Source organism: Maniola hyperantus, chromosome 10 (assembly GCF_902806685.2).
Source record: "Maniola hyperantus chromosome 10, iAphHyp1.2, whole genome shotgun sequence".
Lineage (NCBI taxonomy): Eukaryota > Metazoa > Arthropoda > Insecta > Lepidoptera > Nymphalidae > Maniola > Maniola hyperantus.
Window position 1 is genome coordinate 12,461,038 of NC_048545.1, and position 12,636 is coordinate 12,473,673.

At 43.6% G+C, this 12,636-nt stretch overlaps 1 protein-coding gene across 1 annotated transcript; it reads left to right on the top strand.

The window, feature by feature from the left end:
- The first annotated feature begins 382 nt into the window (after positions 1-382).
- LOC117986140 (uncharacterized WD repeat-containing protein alr3466-like) lies at positions 383-7,307 on the top strand. Its single transcript, XM_069501438.1, has 10 exons — positions 383-1,705; positions 1,781-1,890; positions 1,955-2,106; positions 2,256-2,424; positions 2,954-3,128; positions 3,542-3,730; positions 4,195-4,827; positions 5,180-5,286; positions 5,871-6,000; positions 6,467-7,307. The coding sequence occupies exons 1-10, from the start codon at positions 691-693 to the stop codon at positions 6,610-6,612; spliced, it is 2,826 nt and encodes a 941-aa protein (XP_069357539.1). The 5' UTR covers positions 383-690; the 3' UTR covers positions 6,613-7,307.
- Positions 7,308-12,636: the final 5,329 nt, after the last annotated feature.

A 12,636-nucleotide genomic window follows, 5' to 3' on the forward strand; every position in this document is an offset into this window, starting at 1 on the left:
CTTTAGGAGATAATAGGTAACAAAGATGTACCTATAAAAGGTGCTTCTACGTCAAAGTATATAAGTTAATGTAATTTTTTATATTTTCTTCGGAATAGTATTAGAAATCATGTCATGTATTTCCAGACAAGTGTCGTGGCAACGCCCTGCCAGACACCATTAAACTTTAATAAATTGTTAAAGGTAAAGAGGGTGTTTCAATCTATTGTATGGAACAGCGAGAGGTGCGACAGCGGTGGCGGGGGTGTCTGTCCAGCCGCGCGTTGGTTTGTCAGTCAATCTTTCGCTTTGTACACTGCGAAAGGAATACTATTATACATATGCGGAGACACATCCCCGCCATCTTCATGCATGGCTCTTAGCTTTTACTGTACATATTATTATGTACTTACATTAACAAGCCATCGCGTGCGAGGTCGCAGCTGCAATCGATACGAACAGCAATATTGACCACGTCAGCGGTCGCTACCACGCGCCCACACACCCACACTGTGTCACGCTGGCAACTCGTCGATATTATCACACCATACGTTCCCATAAGTTCAATGGCACTATTGAAAAATCATTTGGCATAGGTCATTTGTAATAATAATATTATTTATGTATTCTATACACATTGGATCAATACATGGTTCATCATAGTCGTCAAGGAAGCGTGGTGTATGAGCGTGCCGGCGCGGCGGTGGCAGGATGGCGGTGCGGGGCGAGCCGGCGCTGACAGCGACACTGGTGGTGCAGCGTGGCGAGGTAGCGTGCGCGGCGACGCACGGCGCGCTGCTGGCGGCAGGCGGTGGCGACGGTGCGCTGCGGCTGTGGCGCTGGCGGCGCGGCGCAGGCTGGCTGGCGGCGGGCGAGGCGCGCGCGCACCGCTACGGCGTCACGGCAGTGCAGTTTGCGCACTCGGGCGTGCTGCTGGCTACGGCGGGCGTGGACGGCGCAGCGCGAGCGTGGACGGTGCGTGGCACACTGCTAGCGCGGCGGGTGCTGGCGGCGCCAGGGGCGGCTGCCGCGCGCGCCGTACACTGGGCCACAGGCGAGTGCCTGTGCGTTGGCCACGACGACGGCGCGCTGCGCGTGTGGGCGGTGCGCGCCGGTGCACTGCTAGCGCACGTGCGCGCACACGAGGGCGCGCTGCACGCCGTGGTCGCACCCGCAGGAGCGGCTCTGCTGCTCACCGCTTGCACCGAGGGTGTTTTGAAAGTTTACGATTTTGAAGGTGAATATTTCGGCTCCAGCACTTTATCAGAAGCTATTACTTGGTTAGTTTGTTTAAAGATCTTCAGTAATCAGAGGATATACTTAATGTTGGTACGATCGTATTCAGAGTTGTCGTCTTCCGGCTCGGAGGGCGGGCCGGGCCCGGCGCCGCTGTTGTGGGAGGACGGCGCGCACGACCTGGGCGCGCTGTGTGGCGCGAGCTGGGCACGCGGCGCGGCTACGGGCGGACACGACGCGCGGGTGCGCGTGTGGCGCGTGCGAGGTGCGGGCCGTGCGCGGCGCGTGAAGGCGGCGGGCACGCTGGCGGGGCACACGGCGGCGGTGACCGCGCTGAGCTGGGCGCGCGGCGTACTCGCGTCCGCGTCGCTGGACCGCACGGCGCGCCTGTGGACTCCGGACACCAGCGCGTGCCTGTGCGTGTTGCACGCGCATGCCCGCTATCTCACGTGTGTTGCCCTCGCTGATGATTTAAAATATATTGTCACAGGTACTTACTTATACCAATATTCGGCCATAAAGCTATTTCGTTACTAATAAATGTAATTTTGTGCGGTCGTTGCAGGTTCCAACGACAGATCGATCCGCACATGGTCTCTAGACAGCTTCTCGCTGGACGACGATCTGGAGCCGACATGTACGCCTCTCGATCATTTCGGTCTGGGCGATCTCGAGGTACAACAATGACATGCAAAATTTATTTCCGTGTACAGATTCTGTTTAACGTGGTTGGGTTCAGGGCATCGGGCCAGTGGACGACGAGGCGGCAGTGGGTGGTGCAGAGAGCACACCGGGCACGTTGCTGGAACCGCAGCGCGTGCATTGCACGCTGCACGCTGCTGCCGTCAACTGCGTCGTTGCTTCAGGGAACCGGCTGGCCACCGCCTGCAGGTATTCATAAATACGAGCATGCTGTATCATTCATTTCTTTCTTAAAAATTCACAACTCCTTGGCAACCTACGGTTATTATGGGACAGTCTCTGTTTGATTAGTTGCCGCTGTTCGTGTGTGTGTGACGAGTTCCACGTTGAGGTTTCAGTGACGGGCGGGTGCGCGTGTTCGGCTGGCAGGCGGCGGACGCGGCGCTGGTGTTGCAGCACGAGCTGCTTGCGCACACGTACCCCGCGCTGGCAGTGGACTTCGACGCGCATGGAGCCGTGCTGCTGAGCGCGGGGCTAGATGGCTGCGCGAGGTTATGGGACGTAGAGGTAAGACGCTGCTGGGAAAATTGGAACGCCAGACTCAACAAAGAGTACCAATTAGGAAGACGATTCTCGATGGTTCTTCTTGCAAGAAAGTGTATTCTAACTATTCAAAAGCAATAGCTAGTGTTATCATCATCACCATCAACCCATCACCGTTCCACTAGTGTGCATGGGTCTCCTCTCAGAATGAGAAGGGTTTTGGCGTTTTGGCCATAGTCGGCCACGCTGTCTATACGGACTGGAAGACTTCACACAACTTTGAGAACATTTTGGAGAACTTTTTCTTCACCGTTTTTCTTCACCGTTAAAGCAAATGATTGCTTAACACGTACATAACTCCGAGAAGTTAGATATTGTGTGTATCCGGAATTCCCAAATATGAGTCCGATGTATCAACGCACGTTGCTTTATCTAGCGAGGTTTTAACCACTAGGTTATCACTTATCAGTCTATCATTATCTTTCTAGCTAGAGTAATAAGTTCTAATGGAATTCAGTTCCTCCAGTAGTTGAGGTGTACGTTTGTGCGTCAGTCAGGCTGCGCGCTGGCGGCGCTGTCGGCGGCGGGGCTGGGCGCGGCGGACGGCGGCGGCGGGGGCGGGGTGAGGGGTGCGCGTTGCTCGCCGCTGCTGCTGCTGCTGGCCAGCGACGACGGCGTGGCGGCCGTGTGGGGCGTGGACCCCGTTACCCCAGATCCTTTGCAGTTAAGTTGGGGCTGAGGCAGAGTCAGTCCTACAACAGTAAAAAAAAAATCAAAACATTAAAACATAAAGAACAGGTAGGTATATAAAAAACAAAATAAAAAATGCATATCTTGTTAATCTTTAGGATGTAGCTTTGTTCGTAACTACTAACGATCCCCTCCCAACTGCACTTATGAGTAGCAAAATAACATAGTACTGATATAGAAGAGTCTCTGTTCGCCATGTCGTAGGAAAAAATGGAGGAACAAATTTTTTTTTTACAAAAAAACCGACTTCAATATCCAAACCACAAACACTAAAAAAAATTCTCTCTTTCTCTTCTATCTGCGATCAGTCCCTGGACTATAAACAGATTGGAGGTTCGTAATGTTCACAGTTTAGTCTTTGCACAACCAGCGATGTGACATCCCTTCGGGATATGCTCGTCATTCACCTCGTGCTTGTGTTGCAGCGTGTACGAGGCGCTGTCCGCGGCGGCGACGTGCTGCGCGTGGGCGCGCGGTGCGCGTGCGTGTGCATGTGGCGGCGCGGCCGGCGAGCTGCAGCTGCTGGCGGCGCCGCCGAGCTCTGCCGTGCTGGCCTCGCGCACCGACGCGCACGATCTAGGCGAGTTGCTGCTCATTCATTCAAATAATATAAGGATTATCATTATTATAGACGTCCGCTGCTGGACATAGGTCTTAAGTAGGGACCATACGCCACTTGAATGCCGCCTGAATCCAACGGCTCTCTGTGACACTTTGATGTTGTCTGTCCACTTAGTGGGGGGTGTTCCAACAGTGCACTTTCCGATATGAGATCGCTATTGGGCAAATATGAGGTAATGATTTCAGAGCGAATCTTTGGGAGTATGTCAACACAATGTTTCATGCCAGAGAAGTTCCATCCATGTATTGAAGAGAAGTTACGGTCCGACGTTTGGTAAATTTCTATGATTTGGTTTAATTGTGGTCAATGCACAGGAGGGGGTGCAAATAATGTAGGTACAAACGTAGGTATTATTAACATTGACATTACCTAGCGACACTCTTGGTACGACAAACGCACTTCATAACTACATTGTGGTGCAGGTGTGCTTAGCTGTGACTTCAACCATAGCGTGGAGAGACGTGACGAGAACGAGGGGAGCGAGTCATATCTACTGGCGACTGGTGGACAAGACGCCCAAGTGAAGCTGTGGTGGGCATTCGTGGATGCTGATGGTGGGCAGTTAACGGAAGCGCACTCCCTGGCGGCGCATGAAGGTGCCGTGCAATGCGTGCGCTGGGGCAGTGCCGGCAACATGCTAGCCACCGGTGGTAACGACCGCTGGGCGCGCGTGTGGGGCGTGGAAGTTAATAAAGACCAATTAGAAGTGCGTGCACTGTTCGCCGTGCCTACAGACGTTGGTGGAGCACTCGCCGTGTGCCTGTTCGGGGACTCTTCTGCGCCCTGCCTGGCTGTGGGTTCGCAGTCAGGCTCGCTGACTCTGTGGCAGTTGCCAGCAGACACTGAGCTGGACGGAACTGAAGGCGCTGAGACCCGCGTGTGGGGGACGCCCGGAGTGGTGCGGTGGCTCCGCGAGTATGTCACCAGACCGCCAGGCTCCTCTGTGTCCGAGGTGGAGGAGGCCTGGCTGTTGGGTACAGCGCAGGCAGCTGTGCTATCGGGTGCGCAGCTGCTGGATATGCCGTTGCAAGAGCTGCTACTAGTCTTCACATACGGTACCTACTGAACCATGCATACTTTCTGACCCATTTTTAAATATATTTACTTCTAAGCTTAAATGCTGGTTCCCTAGACTCTACGTGGAATGCAACGTGCGTAGACACTTTGGCCTCGCATCATATCACGAAGACAGCATCAAGATCGGGGGTCGCAGCAGAAATGGCTGAAACCGGTAATCGGCGCAAGTGATATCTATACAGCGCCTTTGGCGCGTTGTCCTGGGGCGATGAAGTCATGGATTAGATAAGGCTAGGCTTTAAGTTTTATTTGTAAGATTTTCAATAAAAAAATCTATAGGCACTCAATTAGAAAAAAGATTTGCTAATTTATAAAATTGTAATATTGTAGGATCTGAAGATGAGGTAACGGTTAAAGACGATGGAAAAGATGCAATCCTGGAGCGGTTACGGGATGAAATCCTGTGGCTCCGCCGGGATGTTCTGCCCGATGACCTGGTTCGTACTTTTGCATCATCATAACAGCATATCACATTCGATGGCGAAATCCATTGAATAAGTTTACCCGTGAATGAATATAATAATTACATGCCACTGTTATCTGTAGGTATAATATATACTTATCTGAAGATAGTACTGTCTGTCTGACTGTCTGTCTGTATGTTCACGCATTACGCCGACACCACTAAACTAATTTGAATTCAATTTGGCATATTTATAGCTAATCATTGACTTATAAGTACAATTACTAGCTAATAGTCCGGGTTAACATAGGTGATTTAATAAATAAAAAAATAAAAAAAACACTAGAATTTCTTTAGGACATGGAATTAAGCTTTTTTTTATTTTTTTATTTTTGTTATTGAAAAGGTTGTACTAAAAGGATACTTAATTTATTCTTTGGTGAAGATCTGATGAATACGTATTAGTACGTGTAACGGATGATGTGATACGGAACAACTTTTTCGTAAATTGATGAGGCTTCAATAAAGTGTTAAAATTAATGGCATTCAACTCCGCCAGATGCGAGGTGATCTGTAGAGCAGTGTGACTGTGTAGGCACAGTTTTATGATCTGTGTAGGAGAGTGCGGCGCCGCACGCACTGCGCTGCCCGCTGTCGCACCGCGTGATGCGCGAGCCAGCGCGAGCGGCTGATGGGTTCACGTACGATCGACAGAGCTTCCTGCATTGGCGGATAGCGAATGGCAGCGGTAAGCATGCTATTTTTTTTTAATTTATAGACAAGCGCTTGGCTGCAATCAGACCTACTGGCAAGGACGACGCAGCCTAAGATGGAGCGCGCTTGTCTAGAGGATGCCTATTTACTCTTGACTTGAAGCTACCCATTTTAAAATTGCAGGGAAAAACTGGTGCTGGCAGGGTGTTCCAAAAAAAAATTTACTTGAATAAAAAATATATTCTATTCTATTCTATTCTAGGCGGTTCGAATTGAAAATGGTTGGTATGCTCGTTATGAAACATAACGAGCTTGAAACGACTGAAACTTTCTTTCTCTCTATTTCTAAAAAGCGGTTAATTGTAAAAGTAATGCTACTTTGGACTAAACTAAAAGCCAACATAGCATTCTTTTTTAGAAACATTGAAGAAGATTAGCAATAGATGCTCAACGCTAGTAAAAAGTTTGAACTGACACCCTTCTATATTGTCGATGTTCAGATGAGCTGGTGTCGCCGGTCACCGCGCGGCGCTTGCTCAGCGCCGCCGTGGCCCCCAACTACGGCGTCCGCGACGCGTTGCGACGATTTCTGGGCTGGCCGCAGCTGCAGCCGCAACTGACCAGCGACCAAGATTGTGACCAATGACATACCTGTTAAGAGTCTGTCTAGCGAAAGCTGAGTGAAAACGGCGGCAAATAAAAAAAAAAGTCAAGTGCAAGTCGGATTCGCACACGAATGGTTCCGTACCATATTATGCAATATTATGTCTTATTTATTGTTTTTTTAGTTTAGTACATTTTACACATTAATTACCTGTTATCTCCCAAAGCCACCATGATCCAAAAAACGTTCCTCCCAGTGTTGGGGACAATACGAAGAGATACTGTCAGCTTTTATAAAATAACGAAGGTCTGGCACGCGCTAGCTCTCTCTCTCTAACACCTATTACGGTTCATGAGATGCCCGCTGATAGACAGACAGACGGATGGACAGACAGTTAGATTTCACATATATAAAGTATCAAAACCAGGTGAAGTTAGTAGGTAACATTTTCCCTAGATCCTGCGTCTTTCTAAAAATGCTAAACAATCACTCTCAGCTTTTGTTAGACACTAACCTTTTGTTGCGTGTTCTAATGCTTCAAAGGCTGTACGAAATAATGTTTACTTCTCTGTGATCTTCATTTTAATCTATTACCTCACTTGAATTTAATATTATTAAATGCGCAAAATATAATATCTGTTTATCTGTTTCCATTTCTAGACCCTGTTGCAGAATGTGGCACAAAGATAACTTGCACTCTTGACTCTTGAGTTAAGACTCTGATCGGATGAGTGCGTAACCGCGTTTTTGTGTTGTTTCGGATTGACTATGCTGCGTAGGCGTTTGTGTTATCGCAAATACTGATAAAACATACATTGACCTGTTGATCTCTGGTAATAAGATAATACCTATGTGTCATCTTTGTTTTACTTAAATATAGAGTACAATTAGGTACCTCGTCATCGTTAGAATGAAATATTTTCTCAATTTCCTTCATCTATTCCTTCAGATGGAATTTCTGAAAATCATTTTCTTAATTATTAATGGGAATCAACGCTATTAAACAACTTGAGTTTTTTTAGTATAAGCTAAACCTGAAAGTAGTTTGTTCAGAATCAGTAACAGAATCGTTTGCAATCATTTTTACACCATGTTGTTTTGACCAAAAAATACTGTAAAATCCTGCAAGTTTGGACACCTATGTAGTTGAATGACCGCATGCACCAGCTGATTCGAGTGGGAGCGCGCACGGTCGACGCCAGCCGTCCCGTCCCGTACGCTCACAGCCGCTCGCTTGGGGGTGACCATGTTTTTGCGAGGACAACGACTCAACACAATTAGCTTATAACTTCGTTTATTTAAACTTTTTTTATAAATTTTGTATAATATTATATTTACTTTATAATATTCGACACGTGTTAACGTTTTAAAGTTTTTTTTTGTATTGGCAATCGGGGGCGAATGCCCCGCACACCCTCACAGCCCCCGCGCTAACCCGGTGCGGGTGAGCGCAGGTGACGTGCGGGAGTGCGGGGTGTCCCCCCGCCTCATACCTCGATTGCCATCTCGAATTGTCGCGACCTATAAATTGATTTAAAAATTAGTCAAATATCTCCCTTTATACTCACAATAGTTTACTTATACCAGCCCACAATTACTATAATTTATTTTGTTTTAGACGTTTTTGACTTCTTCTGAGTATTTTTCAGATAGATAGGTGTAAGATAAAATCAAAAACAATCTATGCTTTAATAATAATATATTAAGTAAATTTTTTCTCTTCCCTTCTCTCTTTAGGCTATATTGGAACATTTCAAGTTTATGTTAACTGTCCGTAAACCTGTTAGATATTTAGTATAGCCAAAGACAGAAAGATGAGTTATTGCCATCTTCATACATTTCGGTAGATGAGCTGTGAACGTTAACTTGAATATTTATAATAACCTACTGCGTATCACAAATAGCAATAGGCAAATTTTTATTCCACCTATCTATTTACTTAATATTGTCATTTATTTCAAAATATGATACCTAACAATGTACACTTTTTGAATTTATTTATTTACTTACTACAATACTAAGAAATATTGTTTATACTTATCTAAATTAAAAGTTAAAAAACAACATTAACTTAAAACTAACATAAATTAAATCTATTTAAATAAATAAAAATTATATGATAACATAATTTTGGATCCCATACTGGATACTGGATCCACGGGCAAATAAGAACAACCACCGTCACTGTTCGTTTTATCTTAAACATACTTTAATCCTGTATTCTATGACAATAAAGTCGAAATAGGATCATCACAATTTCCGCAAGGAATTTTACAAACAATAAGTATTTTCACAGCATATTTTTGGGTCCTAAGTATAGCTGGATCCGAATAAATACAATGTACGTATCTGTTTATCTGTTACTTAGAACGTTAAGAAATATTCTCCATAAGAATGTTTGCCTTGATTTTATGTCAGTTAACTCAAAATAAATGCGTTACTTCTTCAAAATGTATGCCCGTTGAAAGATAATCAAATACAATGTACCTACCTACGTATACCTGGATCCATACGGCGATAAATTGAATCAGGTGCAATATCTGTTGATTGGAATATCTATAGTATAAAATCCTTTGTTCTAATTCATAACATTAAATTAAACAAATAGTTGATGATTCAAAAGCACTTGTAAAAGTTTACTTGAATAAAAATATATTCTATTCTATTCTATTCTAAGTATTATATTCCATTTAACAAACTATAAGCAAAGGGGGCCCTTTCTGACTTTGCCCGCACGACAGTTTATCCTACCGGAACCAAAAATAAGATTTGTTCTTATAACAGGTGTTTTCATAACATCAAATTTTTCTCCATCGTCGGGAAAAATAAGCATATCGTTATATGCTCTCTTGTATCTTAATCGTTGTAATCCAAAATTTTCTTTGTCAAATTCTGTACTTCTTTCATTTATTCCCCGACTTTCGATGGCGATACACAAGAAAAGCATCATTATTAAAACACATTTCAGCACTAACATTTTGCCAGTAATTTGCTTTGTTTGTTTAAAATTAGTAAGGCTTGACACTACTAAAATTCGAGAGAACTTCGAAATTACAAAATTATAAGTAATGTTCAAGTTTACTTACTTAGTCACAGTAAAACAATGCTAAGATGTGAATTGACTGCGGTTTTGTAGACAAAATGTTAACATTGTGCGTCTGAATATTAAATTTATAGCGCTATATTATATCTATGTCTAACACTATATCCTACCTACGTAAAGATTACAGGCTCTTTGAGCTGTGCACTTGTTATCTATACTATACCTACATACCTACGTATCGGTGACATCGTAAAAATCAATACGTTTTTAATTATTTATGACATAATTTATTTATTAATTATAAGCCCGATATCGTAGGACGTATGCATCTATGTAATACTCTTATTTTGGTTTTATCCATTTTATTTCATGTTTTATTTGTTGTTTATTTCTTTGGTTCAGAAAATAATTAATCTAAGTGTTCAGATCTCTGTTTCGACGCGGTGATACAGACGACCGCTGTTCTATCAAGTACCTAGTTAATTGCTTAAACTCTTGAGGAAGTATCCATCCCGTATTTAACTTTTAGTATTTGGACAGTAAGATCCGGAGATTTGGAAATCTTGGCTGTGGTTTTGACTCCATAATTTTTTGGCATATGCGGTTGTGTTTGTTCTTTCTCTACGTGTAATATAAGAACAGCTGTAGTATTTATGCACAAAAAGGTCCAATTCTCCGTTTTCCATGGGGGCATCCCCCGCCTCCAAATCCAAATTTGTCAATCAAAGAGTCTGGGTCATCCGATTCTGCTCTCTCATCGGAGAAGAAAATCCTGTCTTTTAACAACACTGTGTCGGTTTGTGGTAATTTTCCTCTACTTATTTCGCGACTTTCTTTGATAGCACATAATAAAATCACTGTAATTATTGCTACGCACACGCTAATGTTCTTTGTAAACATACTGGCAGTATATTGGTATAACCAATATTCAGTTCGTCTACTAATATTTCTAATTCACTTCACTGTTGGACGTTGGTACTTTATCTATTGGCTTTATTTGAACTCAGTTAAATAATGCTAACCGAGACGTTGTACTTGATTGTAGTTTTGTAAACAAATGTTTATAACGCTGTCTGCCAATGTTATTTTATATAATATTTAATCTATAATAATAAATAAAAATGAAATTTTAAACGGGCTTTTGAACGGGCTAATCTTGGCTGTGTTTGCCTCCATAATTTTGTTGGCACATTTAAGTAGTGGAGAGTGTGCTCAGGAACTTTTCGATCTTGTCTCCCCTTCACCATTTTACCACCGAACCGCAAGACGTCGGGCGAGTTTCCATCCTTATGTCGTCGACATTCCATCTATACGCACGAAACGTTTTGCGTCATCATTCCTCATACGTATGGCTAAGGTTTGGAATACTCTTACGCGATATGTGTTTCCTACCAATTACAACCCGGGTATCTTTAAAACAAGACTGAATAGGCATCTTCTAGGTAAACGCGTCCCATCTTAGGCCACATCATCACTTCCCATCAGGTGTGATTGTGGTCAAGCGTACACCTATAATGAATAAAAAAAATAAAAAAAAGTGTGGCACATTTATCTACGTGTAGTATAAGGACAGCTGTAGTATTTATGAGCAAAAAGTTTTACTTATAAGCAAAAGCTGTACTTATGCACAAAAAGATCCAATTCTCCGTTTTCCATACTGACATCCCCCGCCTCCAATTCCAAATTTGTCAGTCAAAGGGTCTGGTTTTTCAGTTTCTACTCTCTCATCGGAGAAGAAAATCCTGTCTTTTAACAACATTGTGTTTGATTGTGGGAATTTTCCTCCACTTATCTCGCGACTTTCTTTGATAGCACATAATAAAATCACTGTAATTATTGTTACGCACACGCTAATGTTCTTTGTAAACATATTGGCAGTAGGTAGGTATAACCAATATGCAGTTCTATTAATATAATTCACTTCTCTGTTGGACGTTGGTACTTTATCTATTGACTTTATTTGAACTCAGTTAAATATTGCTAACCGACACGTTGTACTTGTATGTAGTTTTGTAAACAAATGTCTATAACCCTGTCTGCTTGTTATTTTATATAATATTTAATATATTGTGGACTTTGTTTAACATTTGAGATTGCTAAATGGGTAGGTACTTATTTATCAAATCTATTTTTAGGATTCCGTAGGTACCATAATGGAAAACCCAATATTGGTTATTGCGGTAAAATGGTAGCTATAGTGTGACGATCGCAATCACCTCTTATGGGTAGACACTCTGTCGCTATAGGCTGAAATGCATTGTTGCAACAACAACACAATAAATTCAGCAAATCACAAACAACTGAGATTGCAACAATTGGCGAGGTTTTTCCGCAATAGACCAGTGTGATACATCATAATATTATAATTTTGTTTGTCCATATTCTTTGTTGTTATATTGTGTTGCAATGGCGACCTCGCAGCGGAAGCGCAGCGTTGGAAGACCCCCCACTAGGTGGACAAACGACATCAGACGAATCGCAGGGAGCCGCTGGATTCAGGCGGCACAAGACCGTAACGTGTGGAAGTCCCTATAAGAGATCTATCTCCAGCAGTGGACGTCTATCGGTTGCTGATGATGACGATGGTGATGATAATTGTGTTGGGGTGTACAAATAAAGTGTAGGATTAAGTACTTAAGTAAGAGGTGAATCTGAACTTAGTGGCGTTGTCGTTGTCGAGGCCTCCCCTTGACGTACCAACAGACGAATGGACGGGAAAAATGGATCCTACAAAAATTCCGGTTTTTTCATTTTGAAGAACGGAACCCTAAAGTGAATCTAAATATATAAAAGGAAAAGGTGACTGACTGACTGACTGATCTATCAACGCACAGCTCAAACTACTGGATGGATCGGGCTGAAATTTGGCATGCAGATAGCTATTATGACGTAGGCATCCGCTAAGAAAGGATTTTTGAAAATTCAGCCCGTAAGGGGGTGAAATAGGGGTTTGAAATTTATGTAGTCCACGCGGACGAAGTCGCAAGCATAAGCTAGTTTAAGATTATTTAGCCTTGGGCTTA

What these genes read in the sequence shown, in the direction of transcription:
- LOC117986140 (XM_069501438.1), top strand. Translation starts at nt 691, where the DNA reads ATGGCGGTGCGGGGCGAGCCGGCGCTGACAGCGACACTGGTGGTGCAG. An exon ending in TCGGTCTGGGCGATCTCGAG is followed by an intron (nt 1,891 to 1,954) that starts GTACAACAATGA and finishes GGTTGGGTTCAG; the next exon opens with GGCATCGGGCCAGTGGACGA. An exon ending in CACCGACGCGCACGATCTAG is followed by an intron (nt 3,731 to 4,194) that starts GCGAGTTGCTGC and finishes ATTGTGGTGCAG; the next exon opens with GTGTGCTTAGCTGTGACTTC.